The sequence below is a fragment of the Hypanus sabinus genome, chromosome 2, assembly GCF_030144855.1.
Source record: "Hypanus sabinus isolate sHypSab1 chromosome 2, sHypSab1.hap1, whole genome shotgun sequence".
NCBI classification, from domain to species: Eukaryota; Metazoa; Chordata; class Chondrichthyes; order Myliobatiformes; family Dasyatidae; genus Hypanus; species Hypanus sabinus.
The window spans coordinates 129,834,538-129,858,670 of record NC_082707.1 but is presented as its reverse complement, the minus strand read 5'-3'; the positions used below and the strand labels follow the sequence as shown (position 1 = coordinate 129,858,670).

At 37.4% G+C, this 24,133-nt stretch overlaps 1 protein-coding gene across 1 annotated transcript in view; it reads left to right on the top strand.

Moving 5' to 3' along the window:
- Positions 1-24,043, top strand: part of dcaf5 (ddb1 and cul4 associated factor 5) — a 65,995-nt gene extending 41,952 nt beyond the window's left edge. The window contains exons 7-9 of the mRNA XM_059955016.1: positions 19,102-19,168; positions 20,037-20,164; positions 21,428-24,043. Of these exons, the coding sequence (XP_059810999.1) occupies positions 19,102-19,168; positions 20,037-20,164; positions 21,428-23,296 (2,064 nt within the window). The 3' untranslated portion in view covers positions 23,297-24,043. The remainder of the gene's footprint in view (positions 1-19,101; positions 19,169-20,036; positions 20,165-21,427) is intronic.
- Positions 24,044-24,133: the final 90 nt, after the last annotated feature.

Here is a 24,133-nt window from a genome sequence, read left to right as displayed (position 1 = left end):
ATGTTGAACACGTACAGCTGATGTTTAATGTTATTTGGTGCAGTACAGAAGGGAGATTGTATCATTTCAGTGTGGTGAACTTCATATTGATAATGTCTGTTTCTGTTAGTAGCTGAACATTGACTGAAGTAATCACTTTGACTTTCATCAAGACCTTCATATAATATGGAGAATGTTTAATTAATGCCACATGGTATTTTGTGTTGAACTTAATGTCTGAACTGCAACAGATAACCATTTATTCAATATTAGACAGGATTTACAGTCAGTTCATGCTACAAATTGTGGTCGAGATCAATCTCGCAACCTTCTCACTAGGGAGTGAAGATGCTTTCAGCTGTGTTTGCACAAAGGTAGATTTGCTGAGGAGAAGTTTTGAGGAAAGCTGTTACCATGTGTTTTGATTTTTTTGGAAAGAAATGACAAAGTTAGGCTACGTGAAAGTTAATGATGGCAATCAATGTGGAAGAAATAGGTAACCACATATAGATAAAACTTTAATAAGAGGCTCTTTTATGCATGAGATTTGAACTGGGGATTTAGGAAACCACGTGCTGGGAATGGAGAGCCAGTAATGTTGATGACTAGCGATGTGGTAGGAATAATAGGATATGGGAAAACTTTTTATTGAAATTGGGGTGAGTTGCAGTTAATGCCAACACAAAAATATTGGAAAAGTTATGCCTGGAGGTAATCAATATTTTGTTATTAACGAGTTCTGTTGGTATATAAATGACATAATCTAGAAACACTGCAAAGCTGCATATGTTTGCTTTTTATTCCGCTGTAGAATTTGTGAACCAAAAGTGAAATTTACTTAAGCAAAGAATACAGAATTATTTTTTTAAAAAGATATACTTTGTGAGAAATTTGCAGTGAACTCTGAAATTTCAAGTTGTAATAAATGAATACTGAATGTTAAATGTTTGTGTCACAACCTTGTCGGTGTTTGGAGGCTAACTTGACTCCTCATTAAGCAGTGCCTTTTTCTTTCAAACCACTCTGGTACTTTGCTCTTCCTCATCTTTATGATCTGCTCTAAGCCTTTAACCTTATATACTATCGGCGCTCCTCCTTTTCTGGTGTTCTGATCATTTGTGAATTTAATTGCTTCATCCCCGGCAATTCTGCATTTTGTACTCGAATTGCTTCTCTACATCTGTGCCGTACCTTCTGCCTGATGTTAAGAGGTCAAAGAGTCTATGGGACTGGTGGGAGGGCGCCTCGACAATGCTAAGGGCTCTGCAAATGCAGTGCTTCTGGTGTATGTCCTGGATGAGGGGTAGAGAGAGAAATCCCGATGATTCTCTCAGCAGTCATCACAATCTGTTACAGGCAGGGTCTGGCAGTCGTGCCTTGAAATTCCTGTCGTGATACAGCTGGTCAGGACACCCTCGATGGTGCACTGGTAGGAAGTGGTGAGACTGCGAGTGAGGAGTCTCACTCGTCTCAATCTCCTTAGGAAGTGGAGGCATTGATTCAGATTCAGTTTATTGTCATTTAGAAACCACAAATGCAATGCAGTTAAAAAATGAGACAATATTCCTCTAGAATGATATCACAAAAGCACATGACAAAACAGGCTACACCAGAAAATCCACGTAACGTTTGGCAATCCCCAATCCAGAGTCCGGAGAGGCTGCTGCATATTAATATCACGCCACCATCTTAGTGCGTTCCCCGGAAAGGAACTCCAAATGCACCAGACAAAACAAGACCAAAAACTAAAGCTACAAGACCTGCACAAAACCACATAGTTACAACAGTGCAAACAATAGCATAATTGATTAAAAAAAAAGATCATGGGCACGGTAGAAATAGTCCAAAGATGTTAAAAGACTATACGTTCGAAAGAAACCAGCACTCAGTTTCCACAAGTCCCCAGGGTCCCGAACAGGCTCGCCATCCCACGCAGGCGGCAGAAGGGAGTACCCCCACTATGGACTTCCACCGCGCTGGACTCAGCCTTGCAGACGCAGCGCACAATGAAAGCGCTCCGACTGCAGCGGACTCTGAGTCCATTAAACCTCCGAGCCTCCAACCATCCCCTCCGGCACAGCTTCTCCAAGCACCATCCTCTGCCGAGCATTTTAAGACGCCCCCGCCAACAGCCATCGGCAACGCGACACCGAGGACTGGGGGCCTGTTCTTTTCAGCAGAGACCTGGACCTCGCAGCAGCAGCAACAAAGAAGGCCTTCCTGGAGATTTCCAGATGTTCCTCCGTGCTCCCAAGTCTGTTTTTCATCAGATTAGGATTGCACACGGCACCCTGTTTAACAAATAAAACAAGTAACATATCAGCTCTGGAGTGGCCGCTGCAAGCTGCGTCGCGCAGCCATCTTGATTATATTGCTGTGCTTTCTTGGCTAAACAAGGTGGTGTTGAGGGATCAGGTGAGATTATCTGTGATGTGCAGTAGGGAGTGATCAGCCTGTACCTTCCTGAAGTCCACAATCATCTCTTTAGTCTTGTCCACATTATGACTCAAGCCACTCTATCTCCTCACTGTATGCCAGCTCATCATTTTAATGATGATGCTACTGTTGTGTTATCAATGAACTTTTTCACATTGGTTGTTGTTAAAGCAGGATCTAGCAATACAGTTGTGTGTCAGCAGTGTGAACAGCGTCAGGATGAGCACTCAGTCCAGGGGCGGGGGGGAGATGCTGATGCTTAGCGTGATGGAGTAGAGATGTTGCTGCCAAAACGGAATGTCTATGGTTTCCCTGACTGCGTCTTGAGGTCATCCACCTTATTCTGAATACTACAAGTATTTAAATACAGCACCTTCAGTCCTGCATTCGTACCCAATCATTAGCTTGTCCTTCATTACATTCATGTTACATCCATCATCTACTAGTAAATCTGCTGGCTTACCTTCAGCTCTATCATATTGGTTCCCATCCCCTGCCATATTAGTTTAAACCACTCCCAATGGTTCTAGTAAACCTGCCTACAAGAATATTGGTCCCCTTTGGATTCAAGTGCAACCTGTCCCTTTTTGTACAGGTCACACCTGCCCCAGAAGAGGTCTGAATTATTCAGAAATTTGAATCCCTGCCCCCTGCTCCAATTCTTCAGCCATGCATTTATCTGCCACCTCATTCTATTCCTTTCCTTATTGTCATGTGGCACAGGCAGTAATCGCAAGATTACTACCTTTGAGGTCCTGTTTCTCAGCTTCCTTCCTAACTGCCTGTATTTTTTCAGAAGCTCCTCCCTTTTTCTACCTATGTCTTTGGTACCAATATGTACCACGACTTCTGGCTGCTCACCCTCCCTTTTCAGGATATTGTGGACTCGTTCAGAAACATCACAGACCCTGGCACCTGTGAGGCAAACTACCATTTGTGTTTCCTTTAGAATCGCCTATCTGTCCCCCGGACTATAGAGTCCCCTATCACTGCTGCCATCCTCTACAATTCCCTACCCTTCTGAGCCACAGGGTCAGACTCAGTACCAGAGCCAGGGCTGCTGTTGCTTCCCCCAGGTAGGTTGTCCCTCCCCCCCCCCCCCCCACTCCAAGAGTACTCAAAATGGAGTGCTTAGTGTTGAGAGAGACGGCCACAGGGGTGCTCTCCATTATCTGATGTTCTTCCTTCCCTCTCCTGACAGTCACCCATCTATCTGTCACCTATGGCCTTGGGGTGACTACCTCCCTGTAACTCCTGTCTGTCACTGCCTCCCTTTCCCTAACAAGCCGAAAGTCAATGAGCTGCAGCTCTGGTTCCCTTGCACGGTCTCTAAGGAACTATTTCTTGATGCACCTGGCGCAGATGTAGTCATCGGGGAGGCTGGGAGTCTCCTGGAAATTCCACATCTGACACTCAGAACAGAACACTGGCTCTGCTGACATACCCACTATTCTCTCAAGATTTAAATAAGAAATAAGGAATGACTTTACCTACTTGCCTTGCCTCTGCCTGTTCTTGCTGAAAGCTTCTTTTGAAAGCATCCAGCATCAGTGCTAATCTCTGATTCACTGCATCACTTGGAGTCATGAAACATTAGAGCACTGATCGGTGAGTCCATGTCAACCATAGTCCTCACCCAGCTGGTCCCAATTACGTGTGCTCAGCCCACGTCTCTCTCAGCTCCATCCCTTAACATACCTGTCCAAGTGCTGCTTAAACGATACTACCGTACCTGCTTCAACCATTTCCTCTTAGCAGCTTGTTCCATATTCTTAACTCCCCCTGCATGGAAAAAGTTGCCCTCCCACCACACAGTCCCTTTATAAAATATTTCCTCATGCACCCTAAGTTTTGGACTTCCCTACCCTAAAGAAAAACTGTTACCATCCACAATATCTATGTCTCTCATAATAGTAAACATTTCTATAAGGTTGCCCCTCGTTCTTTTCTGTTTGAAGGATGATGATCAAGCCTGGCCAACCTCTCCCTACCACTCAGGCCCTCCAGTCCTGGCAACATCCTTGTAAATCTTTACTGTAATCTTTACCCAGTGCTCTGATGGTCAGCGTGCTAAACCACCTGTAACACTGCTTTCGATGAACTATGCACATGTACTCCTAGATCTCCCTGTTGCATTAGACTCTATGTGCCCTATCATTCTTAGTGTAAGTGCTGTGTTGGTTGGACTTTCTGAACAGTATCACCTCAAACTTACCTATATTGCAATCCATTTGCTGCTGCTTAACCCACTTCCTTAACTCATCAAGATCCCCCTGTAATCTACGATAACCTTCTTCACTATCAACAACACATCCTAATTTTGTGTCATCTGGGAGCTTGCTGATCAAGTCTCGTGCATTCACATCAAAACTAGTTATATAAATCATTAAAGACATGAGTCCGAACACTGATATCTGAGGCATAACACTAGTCACATGAGTGTAATATTTGAGTAGAAGACTTAACATTAGCCCACAATTGCAATCATGTCTTGAAACTAGACTATTCAAAAGCAAAGTATTTGTAGTTTAACAGACAACCTTGCAAATATTATGTTTGTCATGGTCTTGATTTGGATTTTAAATTCCTGGAATTTAATGAAATTCCTGAGTAGTAAAAGTAACAAATGTTTGCTTATCCAAATGAAAATTTAAAGATACTTAATTTAAAATTACTTTCCATAATGTTCTATCTGTGCAACTGCTTGTGGCTTGAGGATTCTGATAACTTACTAGATTTGTGTTGAACAAGAATCTATTTTGTAAGCTAGGATTATGTTACAACATTAACTCCCTTGATCAAATTCTCTGTATAAGACTGATGGGAACGTAGACTGCTTTACATGTTCTTTAACCCACACATCAGATCTGTCTATTCGCCAGAGTCAGATTCAAAGAGATGTGGAAACTAGGAGCAGGAATAGACTATTCAGCCCTTTAAGACTGCTGTGATATTAAATATCATGTTAGTTATCTATACCCATGCTCTCATTATAATCTTTGATAGATATTACATCTACATCAAAATTTTATGGTGACTTAGCCTCTGCAGCCCCTGTGAAGCACATTCCGCACATTTATTGCTCTCATTTCTCTTTATTCAGGTCTTAAATCTCTTGCCATGTAATCTATGACTGTGACTACTTCTAGGTACCTCAGCCTGGAGACGCATCTGCATTACATTCAGTGGCTTTAGCCCTGAAAATCCCTTCTTATTCTTCTGAACTCTGGTGAATAAAGGGTGACACTGTAGTGTAGTGGTTAATGTAACACTTTACAGTGCTGGCTGCTGTTCGTATCAGGGTCTCTCTTCCTGCCATCATGGACATTTACACTACACGCTGCATCCACAAAGGAAACAGCATTATGAAGGACCCCATGCACCCCTCATACAATCTCATCTCCCTCCTGCTGTCTGGGAAAAGGCTCCGAAGCATTCGGGCTCTCATGATCAGACTATGTAACAATTTCTTTCCCCAAGCTATCAGACTCCTCAATACCCGAAGCCTGGACTGACACCTTGCCCTACTGTCCTGTTTATTATTTATTGTAATGCCTGCACTGTTTTGTGCACTTTATGCAGTCCAGTGTAGGTCTGTAGTCTAGTGTAGCTTTCTCTGTGTTTTTTTAATTACGTAACTCAGTCTAGTTTTTTGTACTGTGTCATGTAACACCATGGTCCTGAAAAACGTTGTCTCATTTTTACTATGCACTGTACCAGCAGTTATGGTCAAAATGACAATAAAAGTTGACTTGTATGTGCTGTCTGTAACAGAATGAGCTTCCTGAGGGTGTTCCGGTTTCACTCCACATTTCAAGGACTTGCAAGTTGGGGTTAATCAGTTTTGGGCATGTTGTGTTGGCATCGAAAGCATGGTGCTGCAGCGCATTCTCACATGAAAGGTGCATTCACTGTATGATGCACATGTGGCAAACAAGGCTAATCTTCCATTACAAATCAAGTGCCTTAACTTCTAGAATGTCACTCCCACCATCCGTGGAGTGGTGAATCCCTCTCTAGTAATACATCCTTTCCGAGGTAAGGAAACCGAAACAGCACCACTTTCTTTTTAATGCATTGGACCTCATATTTCCCCATAACTCAGAGATAATTCTCACTACTTTAGGCTGGATTTGTTGTGCATTCCTACCTAGCTGCTCCGCATTTCACAAATAAAAGTACATCTGACCTCTTGTTTTGCCCTTGAGTTTAGGGACGTTCAAGTACGTGTTGAAACAAATGCCAAATGAATTTCTTAACTGGCTCCTCAGCTTTACACCATCTATAGTTGATGCCTCCAATGCAGACCTGTTTATTTGAATGAAGCTAACAGACATTGTTAAAAACTTAAATGAATATAGGATTTTATAACATTATTCTAGTTGGTATTCATAATGCTTTAAATTTAAATTTGAATGTGTTTGCTATAATTATTTAAATGATTTTTTTCATTGTTTCTAAATTTATCTGACTATCAAGAGCTTTCAGAATGCTATCAGGATAGTCCTGGAGTGAAGTGATGCTGTCAGTTTCCACCTCATGGGCTGTTTCACTTTTCTTTTTATCCATCCTTGGGATGTAGGTGTTGCTGGAAATGCTGACATTAATTTCCATGCCCGACTGCCTGAGGAAATTATGCCAATTGTTACTGAAAATAATTAACTTTAATTACATTTATTTTGCATTGTATTAAAATTTTCTGTCTATATTGGGGGGTTTGAACTTAATCGTGGCATTTCCATTATTTACTGGCCTCCTATGAAGTGTAGGATTTTGCACAAAATGGCATCAGAACAAGCATGCATAACATGTGAGTTTATTACACCTGCCCAGCATCCTCTCTGTTTACGCATGTCAAACACAGTGACAACCCAAAGTGAAAATTCTAATTTGTACCAGGATTCTTTTATATTTTAAAAAGTAATTATTTTCTGCAGTACATTCAGAAATAGTGTTATTCAAAAGAATTTCTAGCACAAATTTTTTAGAATGTTTTCTCATGTTTTGACTATTTGATAATACTAAGCAAGATCAAAAATTAAAGGTTTATCCTTTAACTTGCAATTAAACAATAGTCTGAAATAGAAGCATTATTCTGCAAAAAGATGTGAATTTGAAATAACAATGTGGTGGAAATGCTCAGCAGGTCTGTTTTTGCTATATTGCAGTACTGTTCTGCTTTATAAAATACAAATAGTGTTAATTAGATAATGTTCTCTTTATTTTTGACTATCCAGAATGTTGAATCTCATTTGGCCAGTTGTCAAAACTTCAGCCTGAATACACTTGAATGTGGAAACAATATTGATAAGAATAAGCTTAAGCAGCCTCCAACTCTGAGTATATCCGCAATCAAACTCCTGTTTAAATGCTGTCTGTTCCCTTGGTTTTCCATTCTAAGTAAACACTACAGTAAAGTTGAAAGCATGCTTTTTCATTCCAAAGTCCTTGCTCTTCGAATCAATATTGAAAACAAAGCTGTGTTGGAAATGAGATAGGAATCAAATGCACGCAAAGTTCTTTGCATCTTTTGGGGCTGTATTAAAGTTTTGACATAAAAGCTAGATACAAAAGATAGAAAAATGAAGGGATGTGTGGGAGGGAAGGGTTAGGTTGATTTTAGAGTAGGTAATTTCTAAAGTAAGTACATGTTTGGCACAGCATTGTGGGCCAAGGGGCCTGTATTGTGCTGTAGGTTTTCTATGACCTGGTGCTTTTGTGGTATCCTGAAATATTTGGTGAACTGGACCATCGGGAAAGAGGGTGCAACCGTGGCAGCCATTATTGGAGTGAATTTGGGTCAAGCTGAACCTTATGGCTGGACTGAAGCAGCAGAGTCCAGTCCCAAGAGCAGATAATGATCCAATGTTTAGCTGATTTAAGCACCAAGCCAGGCTGAGGGCAGAGGACTAAACTGTGTTCAGCTCACTACTCCTAAAAGCTTTACTCGCATCAACCCTGAACTGACTCTGCAGCTGCAGCTTGCAGCCATCGGCATTCGCCTCAGTACTGAACTTGACTTCGCAGCCGCCAGGCTCCTTGCCTGCTTGCATCACTGAGCTGGCTATATGTCAGTGGACTTACTTTGGGTTCATGTTCTGTGGATTGTTTGCATTTTATTATTGTTTGTCTGATTTGTTCTTTTTCACACATTGGATGTATCGCTGTCTTTGTGGAGTGAGGTGTCTTGTGAATTCTACTGTTTCCTTGTTTTGTGGGTGCATTCAAGAAGATGAATCTCCAAGGTTGTATGTGGTATACATACGTTGATAGTAAATGTACTTTAAAAGGTCATTGAAGACCTATATAATGTTATATGTTCTAGAAAACAAAGATGAAATCTTGTGAAAGTAACTTCCATTTTGTATTGGTTTAATATTGTGATGATGCGCTGCTGATGGGGTCCAAATGAATGGGTATTTTAATCTAGTGTTGTAGCTCTGGAAAATTAACGAAACCATGAAAAACTGTACATATTGTCAGAGAATTTAAAATTGGAAATATTGGGGACTTGTTTGCCAGTTATTTTTAAGAAGGAAAAGGTCCTAAACTTAGCCGAGGACACCATCAATGACACAGATTTATCCAGAGTGGCAAGACTTGGAAGCCTGATTTGGGCCAATGCCTATAATAAAACTTCAGAAAGAAGCCAACTGGAACATTTGGTTATGCTGAATCTGAGAAGGAATTTCCTCACCCAGCTTCCTTCCCATAATTTGCAAGTTGGTACTGTTCAAGTAAAGGTCTGACTGAAAGACGTTTTGTTACATGCTCAGAACAAGTGTGAGATAAGCTGATGATCAGAATGAAAAGAGCTGAGGTCTTGTGTGTAATTTTAGTGTTTTATAATTATTTGTCTGTTGTAATTCAGTCCAAGAAAAGGTGACAATTTATTTAACATTTGGTGATGGGTTGTAATTCAGAGTTAATTTCATAAATTAGTTTCTTTTTCACTGTACCTTCTTTCACTGCTCTAAAAAACAAACTCTGCTCTTCATGCCTCATTTAAGAGAATAGAATACAGAATTGTTCAGTTTTCAAAACTTTTTTTTAAGGTTTAAGGACTTAAGTAGACAAATAGCAGTTGAATCATTTTGTATGCTTGATTTTTAATGCCTGCTTATATTAAAGAACGCTTTTTTTTTAAACGTTCTCTATCTTCCTGAGTTTGCTTCCTACCCAAAATGTATTCAGACTGGAGTGAAATTCTGGAGGGAAAGAAATATATTCTTGCACTTAAGCACAATTTTAAATCTGTCAAGTGTGAGCAAACCGTTCTTGTGTTGAATTTACTTGCTTGATTTGCCTTTATTCTCTCTCATATTCCTTTTCCATCTCACATATTGGTTTATCTAATCTAATGGAATAGACAGGACACTGAAGAAGTGGGATAGCATCTGTAAAAAGCAAAACAGTTAATACTTGCAAAGATGCTTTGTCAGAACAGGAGAAGAGGGAAGAAAGCTGCAGAGGGCTTAAATGCAGAAGTAGAGATTATACTGCAATTATAGAGGGCACCATTAGACTATTTTTGGAGTACTGGTCTCTTTCATTACGAAACAATATTCATTTAAAACATTTCCAAGAAGGTTTCCTTGATTAATACCTGAAATAAAGATAATGATTAGTGTCATTTGTCACACGTACATCAAAACGATACATCGTTTGTATCAGGGATATGTTGGAGACAGCTTGTCCGGCATTAGACACAGTCACAGGGAAAACATGCAAGCTCCTCACAGATAGTAATGGGAATTGAGCCCAGATTGTAGAGCTGTCACTGTAAAGCACTACTCTACCATGTTGCCGTGTCACATCCTGCACTTCTGGTCAGATTGTCTTATAAAAAAACTTTGGATAATCTTGGTCCAAGCAGGATGAGCTGCAGTCTCTGTCCAGATTGAGGCTCAGTTTTTAAATTTAGGTTCACGTGGAGGGGAGTTTGGTGTCAAATTAGGGTTTAGGTACAGAGAATCTTACATGTCCTCTTAAATGGTGGCAGTCTGAATGTAGGTTGGTTGTGAATTAAATCTGGGTAATTGCTAGGTGGAGAATGGTTGGTGGAAGCTACTATGTTAGTATTAAATACTAGTTTTGTAACATTTCATAGAATACACATACTGAATCCTGAACTAGTTGTAACAGTGCAAAACTAGCAGGCTGTGAAGTCCAATTATTATGCAGTGAGCTTAGCAATATTTCATGTCATGCTCCCTGTTGCAAATTGCATTGATTTTCATTACTTGCTTTTCAGTTTTGAAGTTGTTTACAATATTGATATACTGTATATTTGAAAAACTGAATTTATTTCTGAATATTACCTGAGCAAGTAGTCCTGAGAGTGGAGTACAATATTATGTTTATTTTAAACTAATCTATACTTAGCATTTGTAAAAGAAGAATTTTATACTGGTTTGGTTGACTGTGTTGAGGCATTCCTAGTCCCATCACAAAGAAACTCTGTGGCTTATTAATTAGTAATTATCTCTACAATAATTAGGTGTATATTTTAGTGAAGTGGAAAATGTAATGATGAATCTATATGCTATTATATATAAGATTATGTAGATGATGCCTGATTTTAATATGTATATTTTTTACTGATTATGTAACCAGTAGATTACATCTTTAGTAGCTTTATAATGTTATAAATATTGAATCTCATTTATATCAGCCTTGAATAATGCAGTCTTTCATGTCTCCAAATTAAGAACTCAATTTGACATCCTATCCATCTTAACACCACATCCATATGTGTCAATTCCAAAAGCAATTAACTTGGTGATTTTTCTCACTGGCCTTCTGACCTTTATTCTCCACAAATGTCAGCTTTTTCCAGAACTTTGCTGCTGCATCATGTCTAGCTCAAGTCCTCATTCATCTCCTTAGGGGTCCCAGTGCTCCCACATGATCAAACAAAAACATTTCATTCTTATTCTCAGCTCTGCATCGCCACCCCCTCACCTTTCTCGAATCTTCATCTCTCTGTAAAGCTAGCCTCCTCTGTATTTTTCTCTTTCATCTAGCTCGGGCATTCTGCTCTGGATTACCTCTGATGTTCCTCTCCGCTTTAATACGCTCGTCAAGCTGGACCTATTGGATCTAGGCTTTGTTTAACCATTTACTTATCTCACTCATACATTTTTGATTATGCTTTTGTGAAGCAATTTAATGTTTTATTTGTGTGCAAAGTATAATGTAAGTACAAATTATTGCAGGTATTGTGGTGAAACTTTCCACATGCATTTCATTTGTTAGAACTTGTAGCAGTTAATTAGCAAATCAAGTATTTCATTATTCTCAGAGTGTAATTTGAAGGCATTTTGGGAATTAATGGTGCAGCCTGTTAGCAACCCATGATAGAATAATGTTTTTCTTTTATGCTCCATTGTTATGTTGATTGGTATCAGATATTGTAAAAAATAATTTCCTTTATTTCTGCACATTGGATGAGACTTCTATTCAATATACAGAAAAACATGACATTTGCCATGCTTGGATGAGGAAATGAGCTCTACTACTACTAATATATTTTAAACCCTTCGATGGATAGATCCAAGCCCACCCAAGCTCTTCCGAATAAATCGGCCTCTCTTATTAATTCCTTTATGACTGATTCAGCAATTTCCAAAATTTGGCATTTTTTACACCCTAATGGCAAAGAGTTTTCATACTTTTCTCATGTTTATCATAATTATTCAAGAATTGATTACTTTTTCATTGATCGCCATTTACTTACAGATGTTATCAATAGTAAATATGACTCTATTACCATTTCTGATCATGCACCTTTGAAGTTATCTGTTAAGATAATGGATTCATCTATTAATGCTAAATCTTGGAGGTTCAACTCTATTTTATTGCAGGACTTAGACTTTGTTAATTTTATCAAACAACAAATTGATTTGTTTTTCTCAACAAGTTCTACAGCAGAGATCTCTAGTGGAATTTTATGGGACACTTTTAAAGCATTTATTCATGGACAGATTATTTCATACTCTGCTGGGGTTAGGAAACGAACTAATTCTAAAATATTAACATTGGTTGATAAAATCAAAGCAATTGATAAGATTTATTCAGTGACCCCCCCCCCCCCCCAGCAAAGAACTTTATAAAGAAAGAGTGGAACTCCAAATGGAGCATAGTTTGTTATTATCCTCTTCGATTGAAAATCAGTTAATTAAATCTAGAACCTAGTTTTATGTATATGGAGATAAGTCTGGTAAATTATTGGCTAATCAATTGAAAACTGCTTCGGTTAAATGACAGATTACTAGGATTCGTAAACAAGATGGCACTCTGACGATCGACCATAAAAGAGATGAATAAAGCCTTTCAAAATTTTTATAATTCCTTATATCAATCAGAATTTGCTGAGGATTCTTAATAGGATTCTTAATTTATAATAGGTGAATTTTTAAGGAAATTGAATATTCCAAAATTAACAGTAGAGGATAGTGTATTCTTAGATACACCTATCAGGGAAACTGAAATAAAAAAGGCTATTTTTTCAATGAATTCCGGTAAAGCTTCTGGTCCAAATGGTTATTCTGCAGAATTTTAAAAATCTTTTTCCTCTATACTTTCTCCTTGGCTTTGTAAAATTTTTAAAGATGCGTTAATTATAGGCAAATTGCCACAATCTTTTTATGAAGCTTCTATTTCTTTAATTCTTAAAAAAGATAAAGACCCTATTGAATGTGCATCCTATCGGCCTATATCCTTGCTGAATACGGATTTTATGATTTTTAGTAAAATTTTGGCTACTAGATTAGAAAATATATTACCTCAAATCATTTCTGAAGATCAGACTGGATTTATTAAAAATCGCTATTCATCTTTTAACATTAGAAAATTAATTAATATTATTCATACTCCTTCACTCAAAATACCAGAATGTGTCATTTCTTTAGATGCTGAAAAAGCATTTGATAGAGTTGAATGGCCATATTTATTTAATACGTTGCAGCATTTTAATTTTAGTTCAAAATTTCTATCATGGATTAAATTAATATACTATAAACCCTTGGCTTCGGTTTTTACCAATAATCAAAGATCTCCTTTCTTTCATTTATTCCGTGGTACAAGGCAAGGTTGTCCTTTAAGTCCTTTACTATTTGACATTGCTTTGGAACCTTTGGTTATAGCCATTTGTGAATCACCTAATATTTTGGGTATTACTCGAGGGGAGGGGATGTATAAGTTATCATTATATGCTGATGATTTGTTACTATACATATCTAACCCTGAGAGATCTATTCCTGCTACTTTGTCCTTGCTTGCTCAGTTTAGTAACTTTTCTGGTTATAAATTGAATTTTAATAAGAGCGAATTATTTCCATTAAATATGCAAGTTCCAATTTATAAACATTTACCATTTAAAGTTGTTACAGATTATTGTACTTATTTAGGTATTAAAATTACTAAAAAACATAAAGATTTATTTTAAGCTAATTTTTTACCCTTAATTGACCAAATTAAGCAACTTGCTACCAGGTGGTCTCCACTATCTTTGTCATTGGTTGGTTGAATTAATGCTATTAAGATGATGGTATTACCCAAATTCTTATGTTTATTTCGAGCATTACTAAGTCCTGCAATAAAATAGAGTTGAACCTCCAAGATTTAGCATTAATAGATGAATCCATTATCTTAATAGATAACTTCAAAGGTGCATGATCAGAAATGGTAATAGAGTCATATTTACTATCGATAACATCTGTAAATAAACAGCGATCAATGAAAAAGTAATCAATTCTTGGAAAATTCTAGGAATTTTTATTCCTAAATCTTTTTTTGGTATTATTGACTCCAAAATATCTTCTTAACTGTGGCAGAATAAAAATCCTAGACTAGGCAAAAAATATTTACAGATGCCTAAGAAGGAGGGCGGTTTGGCTTTGCCAAACTTGAGATTTTACTATTGGGCAGTTAATATACGATATTTAATATTTTGGACACAAGAATCGACTACAGCTGCTTGCCCACAATGGGTAAATTTGGAATGTAAATCTATACTAGACTTTTCATTGTTTTCAATTTTAGGATTTTCACTTCCTTTTTCTTTATCTAAATTGATAAGCAAATAACTAATCCTATAGTCAAATATACATTGCGAATTTGGTTCCAATTTCGTAAATTTTTTTGGTTTGAATAAGTTTATTTTATCATGCCCTATAATATCTAACTATTTTTTTCGGCCCTCTTTTATGGATCATGCTTTTCTTTTATGGAAAACAAAAGGTATAACATGTTTTCGTGATTTGTTTTTGGATGATAGCATTATGTCCTTTGAACAGCTATCTAATAAATATAATTTACCTAAAACCCATTTTTTTTTAGATATTTGCAAGTCAGGAATTTTTTGTATAATGAGTTACAGTCTTTTCCGAAACTATGTCCATTGGACATTACGGAAAGAATTTTAGCTCTGAATCCTTGTCAAAACGGTTTAGTAACCATCATTTATAATATGATCATCAAAATACAGCCAGAAGTATCAGGAAAAAATTAAGAAGGAATGGGAAGAAGAACTTCATTGTCTTATATCCACTGAGCAGTGGGAGAAAATTTTACTATTAGTCAATTCGTCCTCTATTTGTGCTAAACATGCCCTAATACAATTTAAGGTTGTACATAGAGCTCATATGTCTAAGGATAAACTTGCTCGATTTTATTCTCATGTTAATCCAACCTGTGACAGATGTCATTCTGATGTTGCTTCATTGACCCATATGTTTTGGTCTTGCCCTTGTTTACAAAATTACTGGAAAGATATTTTCAGTATTATTTCAAGAGTTCTGAATGTCAATTTCCAACCGCATCCTATTACTGCAATTTTTGGTTTACCAATAGTGGATGATAGTCGTTTATCCTCTTCATCTCGACGAATGATTGCATTTGTTACATTAATGGCTAGAAGATCTATTTTATTGAATTGGAAAGAAATTAATCCTCCAACTATATTTCAGTGGTTTTCTCAAACTATCTCTTGTTTGAGCTTAGAAAAAATTATAAGTGTTGTTTTTGATTCTTCAGTTAAATTTGAAGAAACTTGGAGACAATTCATTCAACATTTTCATATGAGTTAAATTGTCTTTTCCTAAACCTCACTTTTATTATCCTTAATTATTTGGATGGAGGTTCGGAGTTATTGGCACTACTGTATGTATCTAACATTATGCAATGGCCCATGTTGGTTAGTGTTTTTTTTTCTTCTCTTTTTTTGTTTTTTTTTTCTTTTTGTTTCTTTTGTTCATAAATACTATGAGTTTGGGAGGCTATATATATTATTATATATTTGAATGTCTACTTAAACAATCAACTATGTACTCTCAAACACTTTGTATTCATGTTTCATTTATGTTTGCTTAAAAATTAAAAAAAGATTTAAAAAGAAGAGAAAGAGAATATATTTTATCATGGTGCTATTATAGTATATTTTATAAATCTAGTTTAACTATGCCACAATTAACATGGTTACTAGCTGTGTTATTATTAATCTGTAAGTCATGTAGGAAAGTAGAACATGGGTTCAGTTACCCCTTGCTTTTTATTTCCTTTAATGCCAATAATCCCCTCGCTCCTCCATTCCTATCTTCCCTGCGTCATCAAAACTAAATGTACCTTAGGCATTCCACAGTTCCAATGTTATTTTGGTGTCCTAAACTAGCTCCTTTCCCGTAAAAACTCCTTTAATGTGTTCTTTAAAATTTGGTGATTAGAAAGCAAAGACAAACTGAAATAGGAGAGGAAGTTAACACTGACAACAATAATGAATAGGAAATGTTAACTTTGATTCAAACAACAAGAAGTTGCATCATTGTTGCTATAAGTGATAAATAACTGGGGCCAAACAATATCTGGTTTAATGCCCTTTGAAATAAACGGAGAGAGAATCAAGAAATAAGAGATGGTAAAGATATTTGAATAATCATAGGGGATTTTAATCTTCAATTCAAATTGGCTAAAAGTTTCTAAAAGTAATTCATAATGAGGCCGCATTAGAAAAATTGACTGGATCCTACTTTGTGAATGTTAATTAGCAATTCCTGGTGAAGGAAGCTCAAAGATATCAATGTGACAGGTTGGTTTAAAGCTCAGTTAGGCATGAGCAGCGTTTTCACTAAAGTGGGGTGGGATATTAGTTTCAAAGATTTGGAGAAACAATGGCAAACAAAATTATTGTGTCTCAACAAATGTACATTACATTGAGAGAATTATTGCATGGGAAAATGATCAATTCATGACTAATTTAGGGAGATTAAGGATGGTATTAGATTAAAAGATTTGTAGAGATGCCAAGAAAAGTGGCAAACCTAATTGGGAGAGTTTTAAGAAACAGTGCTGGAGACCAAGAATGTAATGGCAATGACAATACATTAACAGAAAGGTGAGAAGAATTCTAAAATCTGATAAGCAACCATGTTAAATGGGAAAACGTAGCAAAATTTAAAGTATGGCCTTTGAGGGGCAAAGGTCATTGAAATGAAGATATGAAGTTATAAAAGGATAAACATGTTTTTGTTTAAATAAACTTTTTTAAACTGCCTTCTCTATGGAATAAATGGCAAAATTAACAGGACTATCAAACTAAAGGTTTTCTAATGGGGGAGTGGAATCTTAAATTCATGTCACTTGTGAGGAAACAAAGGAGATCAATGGGGGCAAGGGGTGGGTCTAAGAGGCTGCAAATTACCTCACTGTCTAGCCAGTAAATTATAGAAATGGTGAATAGCCTGAAGGAAGATCTTCCAAAACCCCATGGATTCTGCAAATTGCAAAGTAGCAAATGGAACATCAGAATGGCATTGCTATATCACTATGCAATATTTCGAAGCTGAAGCAGAAATTTGCCCTAAAATTACTTAACATACTCCCTCTTTAATTCATTTCTCTTATGTGTACTTGTATGTGTTAGAGAAGGCTGTTTTTAGTGATATTTCAGTCTTTACTTGCATAATGTGATGCTAAATAAAAATAGCAATTGCATCCAGTCCTTTCTGACTTGCAGGCTTGTTCTATAAAGAAAGTTTGAACCTAATAATTTCACAATTATTCTGTGAGATCAATATAGTTTTGTAAAATTCATGATATGTAGTGCAATGCAGTATTTCAATATATCTATTGGTTATAAGGGGAAATACTTTGATGCAAACTGTTGCAGTTTATGATGAGCTTTATTCTCTGTAATGGAAACACTGCAGGGCTGAATGACTAAAATTTGTTGTTCTCTGACATATGAAACTCAGTTGTTTCAATCACTTATTGTACAAGGTTTCCTTGTAAACAAATCATAGCCAGAAGAATTTGGAAAGAGCCAAATGCAGAGGAGGAATATCTCTTCTAATGCTAAATTTATTGGAAAGTACATAGAGTATGAAGCACAGAAGATGGACATTTCTTCAACCTATGTATGCATCAACACACATTTATCTCTATTGAAGTGATAACAGATTAAGTTTGTTATCACTGACTGGTATGACCTGACATTTCTAATTATTTAGCCACAGTACAGTGCAGAGATGTAAAAATTCCTATAAATAGCTATAAAATAAATTAAGCAGTGCAAAAAAAGAATGAAATTGGGTTCATGGGTGTTTAGAAATTTGATGACAGAGGGGAAGAAGTTGTTTATGAATCATGGAGTGTGGGTCTTCATCTTTCATTTCCCAGATGCAGAATGATGGAAGCCACCTTCCTGAGACACCTGCCTCTTAAAGATGTCCTCAGTGGTTGGGTCCTTGTGCATATATTGGAGCTGGTTGTGTCTACAACCCTCTGCAGTCTCTTGCAGTCCTGTGTATTGGAGCCTCCATATGAGGCTGTGATGCAGCCAGTCAGAATGGTCCGCAGTGTCCCACCTATAGAAATTTACATGTCTTTGGTGACAGAGCAAATCTCCTCAGAGCTGTTAGGGTGTATTCTGGAGTTAGGGTATTTAATAAATATTAACTTCACTGGCAACCAATCTTCAGACAATGAACATGGATTGTAGTTTGAATTTAAAATGCAGCCCTGAACATTAGCTTTCCTGGAGCTGTGGACTGGAGTTGATTGCAAACCAGATAATGCTGATTAACATTCATTTTGGGTATCTAGAATGTGAGCGCAAAGAAGATGGTGTGTGAAAAGTATATGTAATTCAAAGGAAGCATTGTAGATACATTATAACTATAGAATTGTCCTGCATAATTTTCTTTTAAAATCCTTTGATCTTTAGCACATAAAAATGTCAGGTAATATTGGGTCGTGAGGCCACTTTCTCCAAAAGTGTCTCGATATGATGTCTGCTGCTTGATTTTGTTGAATAAAACACTTCTATATCCACTAGCTTCATTGTCTCTCAGGTGAATTTGTTCACGTTACAACAGAACCACTGGCATGTTTTCTTCGGGTTTTATTTTCCCGAAATGTTGACACCCAGGGATGTCAGGCTGTTCGTCCTTTCCATTGCTGACCCCTCAACGAGGACTGGTTATGTTCTCCCTACTGTACCTTCCTGAAATCCACAATCAACTCCCTGGTCTTGCTGATGGTGGGTGGTGTTGCAACACCACTCAGCCATCCAAACTGTCTCACTCTTAATGCCTCATTGACATCTGAGATTTTATTAATAACCTTTTTACAAAATATGCAACCCGTTGAAACTTACAGGAATAATGGATGCTTTTCATTTTGTTTCAGTTTGTCCTTTCTGGCTCAGATGACTTCAATCTTTACATGTGGCGTATTCCTTCAAGTTTAGAGACAGGTGAGTTATCATACAGCCTGCACTGAATTTTGTGATGGTTTTCTCTCCCAAGAAAACAACATGCATGTACATTGACCACACTCCAAATAACTTTAATAATCAATTAAATGGAATGAGCTTCCTGTAGAAGTAGTAGAGGCCAGTTCAGTTGTGTCATTTAAGGTAAAATTGGATAGGTATATGGACAGGAAAGGAGTGGAGGGTTATGGGCTGAGTGCGGGTAGGTGGGACTAGGTGAGATTAAGGGTTCGGCATGGACTAGGAGGGCCAAGATGGCCTGTTTCCGTGCTGTGATTGTTGTATGGTTATATGGTTATAATAAAACATGCTTCTGGATCTCACATCTGAGTCTTAGTCAATGCTCCTAGTAGACAGGATAACCAGTGGCACAGTCAAGCAGCCAGCTTTCATCCCTGCAATGCTATTGAGGGAAAGCTGTGGTTTAGGTGTAGGAAGGGTGGGGTGTTGGATATCCATCTGGGTGTTTCATGGAATTCCTTCTGGTTGTTAATTATTTAAGCATATGAAGTTTATTATTTGTTGAAGATAAGGCAAGGAATTTAGCACACCACACTTGCAGAGGATAAGCATTATTTTAGAAATTGGACAAGAAAAAGAACAAAGGAAGCTTAAAGTGAATTTGATAGAGCTGAGTAACCGAACAATCATAATTTCCTTTAAAAGTTGTTGGAGGTGCGTTGGACCTCAGTAATGTTATCAATAAATCACAAGGAGATTAGTAGATCCAGTTAATGTACCATAGATTAAAAATGTGCCATTTGTATCAGATATATTTGTTAATGATTATTTTTAAGATAAATTTAAAAGCAAGATATGTAGTCATAGCTTGATTATAAACTATTTGCAGGTGGCCCTGCCAGAATTGTAAACGGTGCATTCATGGTGCTTAAAGGTCATCGATCCATTGTAAATCAAGTACGCTTCAACCCCCATTCGTACATGATCTGCTCATCAGGAGTGGAAAAGATTATCAAGGTACATTATATCACCTGCAAGAATTCAACACTGATTCCAATGTCAATTTTCCTGTTAACAATACAGTTACTGTAAAAGTTCAATGTATAATTTGTTTAAAATATCCATTACCCAATTTACTGTCAGAAACAAAAAAAGAAAAATCCTCTATGTCCTACATATTCCTAATATAAATAAATGTATTTGTAATCTATTTTTCACAAAGTTGTTCGTAATTCCAGATCTATTGCTATGTATTAGTTTATTCAGTTTCAACGCTTGTTAAAATTTAATTCCACCTTGTATTTGCTGAAATTCTAGCAAAGTAACTGTCTTGTATGAGTAAAGTGTGAGCTTAAATATTTTTCACTTGTGTTTTCATAATATATGTGAAATTGTCTGTTTTGTACATAAGAGATAATTACAGAAGAGGACAAAATTCACAGTAGGCATTCCCATTTAATGTCATCTTAATTCCTCAACAGTTCTTCACATAAGCTGCTGCTTTGCATGATTCTATTAATCCATTCTCCTGTGTAGCTTCAGTTGCTCTAGTAAAACTTTGCATTTGAACTTTCATACATTGGGATGCACTGTTGAAATACATGGTGAATGTAGGTGCAATAGCAGCCTTCAGAGGGGAATTAAGTAAATATTCAGGGGGGAAAATATTGTAGAGATTTGGGAAAGTGAAGGCAATGGGATTAAATGTAATTAATTCTGAAAGAGAAGATTCAGACTTGAAGCAAGTAATCTCCTTCCTTGTTGCGCTACCCTGTGATTCTCCATATGTTTAATGTCACTTACAGAGGCAGTTAGTCATACAAAACATTTTTTGTACCATTGTATCTCCTGCTGGATAACTAGATAATCCACTATTTTCAATTCTTCACTGAGCTTGGGGTCAAGGTGGCGGTTGTTGCCCCTTTGTGTCCAAATTTCCCATTTTTTAATTGGAGTTTACGTTGTGGTTTTGTAAAGATTTTAGTGCACTCACCTGTACAACAGGGGAATGAGATTTAAAGGGTTCAACTGAAGTTATATTTGAAACTAAAGCTAGGAAAGGATAAATCACAATCTCCAGTCACAAATAAGTTTCAATATAAATGCAGTCATTCCACAATTAGTCATTTATTTTTACATAGCTTTTGAATTCTAATGGATTTTTACCTTCAGATATTTAAAAAGACAAAACCTGAGTAATTACATCTGCTTTATGGTTGTCATAGCAATGTGATTGATAGGGGTGTAAATATTGAATGTTTTTGTGCTTTGATAATACAGGTGTGGAGTCCATATCTCCAACCAGATTGTGCTGGCGACCTAGAAGGAGAGGTGGAAGATGATACCCGTAATCTTTATACTCATGAAGAATACATCAGCTTGGTCTTAAACAGCGGAAGTGGCCTATCTCATGATTATGCCAACCAGTCGGTTCAAGAAGATCCAAGAATGATGGCTTTTTTTGATTCTCTTGTACGGCGAGAAATTGAGGGCTGGAGTTCAGATTCTGACAGTGACCTTAGTGAGAGTACAATTCTTCAGCTACATGCAGGGACCAGTGAACGATCAGGATATAGTGATTCTGAATCTTCTGCCTCCTTGCCATTAACACCTCAGCAAGGTGATGATTCTGACGAGGCAACCTACACACTGGACCGACAGAAGCCTTCCAACTCCTCCACAACCAGGGAAGACTTACAGTCTCGTCAACAAAGATTGTCTGCACTCAGACGCTATCAAGATGAGCGACTTCTAACTCTTTCTAATGACTCTGATTCCTCAGAAAACAACTTTAATCAAGTAACTACAGGTTCAGATACAGATCCTGTGACAAGGCCTCGATCTCCAAGTCCAGAGGCAAATGATTCCAGTAGTTCCAGTAGCAATGGCAGGAGGCGTGCGTCTACACGCCAAAGAAATGCTTTAAGGGCTAAGCAAAAACTCCACAGAGAAAAGAAGAATACTCCACAGTTCAAAGTAAAACAAGATAATACTGATGATAATGCCAATTATTCTCGATTGCATAAGGGTGACCATTCTTCATCAGCTTCATCTTCACCGGAAAGGAGCAGTGCAGAGTTTGAAAATAATAGAGGAAGGATATCTCCTTACTCAGATAGTGAGTCTGAGGTTAGAAAGGTTTATAAAGCCTACAGCAAAATACAAAGTACATTCAGGTCACAATTGAAATCAAAAGGAGGTTCCATGACCTTTTTGTCTGTGAGTGATGTTGCACACACGAATGAGAAAGGCAGCTCATTAGGTATGTTACCCCAAGAAAGTGATGCTACAAGGAAAAGTACAACAGGATGTCATCAGAGATTTAGAGTAGAAAGATATTTAGATGACTATAAAGGGGAAAGCAGCACATCTCTACAAGCGAAGAGTAAGCATCCAGCCCTGCTTATTCATGAAAGCAATACTTTATCAACTTCAAAGGAAATGATGTCTGGAGAGCAGGAACATGTTGTAGAAGATGTCCCAAGTAGCTACACTGAGCACTACTATGAGGCCAAAAAGGTTAATGGGAAATCTGTCCTTGTGGGCAATAACAGTAACCTGACTAACCAGTGTCAAGCATTTGGCAACCAAACACAAGAACTGTGTGATCACGCAGAGGCACTGGAATGTGCAAATGCCCAACATGTACTGCAGGTACCCAGTGATGAATCTGGTCAGGAATTCATTAGATCTGCAACCTCTCAAACAACTCCTTTTCCTGAAATTCATATAACTGGAACACAAAGTAATTTTGACGAATGGTGCAGAGACCATGTTGATAAATCCAAAGCCAGGACTTGTGATGTGGAAGAATCCTGTTCAGAGGCACCCTGCAATGTTCACAACAATGGGCTATTTGATAAGCAATACACAAACCAGCAGGAAGATTCAGTGAATGCATCCAAGTCTGAACCTGGTGACTGTGTACAGGTAGCCTCATTGCACCACAAAGAAGAGTGTTCCCAGTCTGGGCTGAATGACCATTCAGAATGTACTAAGAATGGCATGGCAGCCAAACGAAACATTTTTGATTGTCCCCAAGGGGCTTTGTCATCAGCAGCGACTGACCAGTCTTCAGGAGGGTTAAAAAGGCTGCGAAAAGAATTAGATCCTGAGTTTTCACCAACTGAGAAGAAACAGAAGACATGATTTGCACTTGTCCCAGCCAGTGCTTTGCGATATCACTGAAAGCATTTATCTCGAACTCAACAAACCATTGGTCTGTAAACGAGTGAGAATTTTTGTTAACAATTATGTAAATAATTCAATTTCTTGAAGAAATGCTAATACAGAAATTTTTAGAATGTGTATGATAATGGTATATAAAATACAAATTATTTGGAGTGATTCTAACTTTGGATTCAAATATCCATTTTGGCCCAAAGGGTTTGTAATTTTTCTGTTAAGTATTCATTATGCCAAGCAAGGGTTAGTGGTGCATTTGGTGTATCAAATTGTATTGGATTGTATTGTTACAAAGCTTTCCCTCATATCCACTAGGAAAAGATGAGCAAATTGGTACATGTGGGCAGATACTGAATTTAAAATATTGAAGCCCATAGAATAACAATTGAACAAATGAGTTTTTGAAGTCTAACACTTTATAGTTGGAGGGTTTTTTTGTTTTTATCTTAAATTACTACCTTTTGTATGGTAGCCTTTTATTCATGAGAGGAGTGAACAGTTTGGCTCGAGAAAAATGTTTAGATGTTGATTATATACATGGAACACAGTGATCTGCTGAAGGAAAGTTAGACATGCTGTGATCAGGAATAAAGTTTTGTGTTTTAATTTCTTCAGGACAATTATTTGAAGCACAACACTTCTGCACAGTGGGCACCTGATTAGCTATCACTTTCTTTAACTGTTGAGAAAAATAAATATTGCCATTCACAATCTTTGTGTCTTGCTGTATTGCTGCCTCCGTGCCATTTCTTCCAGCTAAGGCGATGAAGAGTTCTTTTGCTATCCAAGGACGGTAGTGGA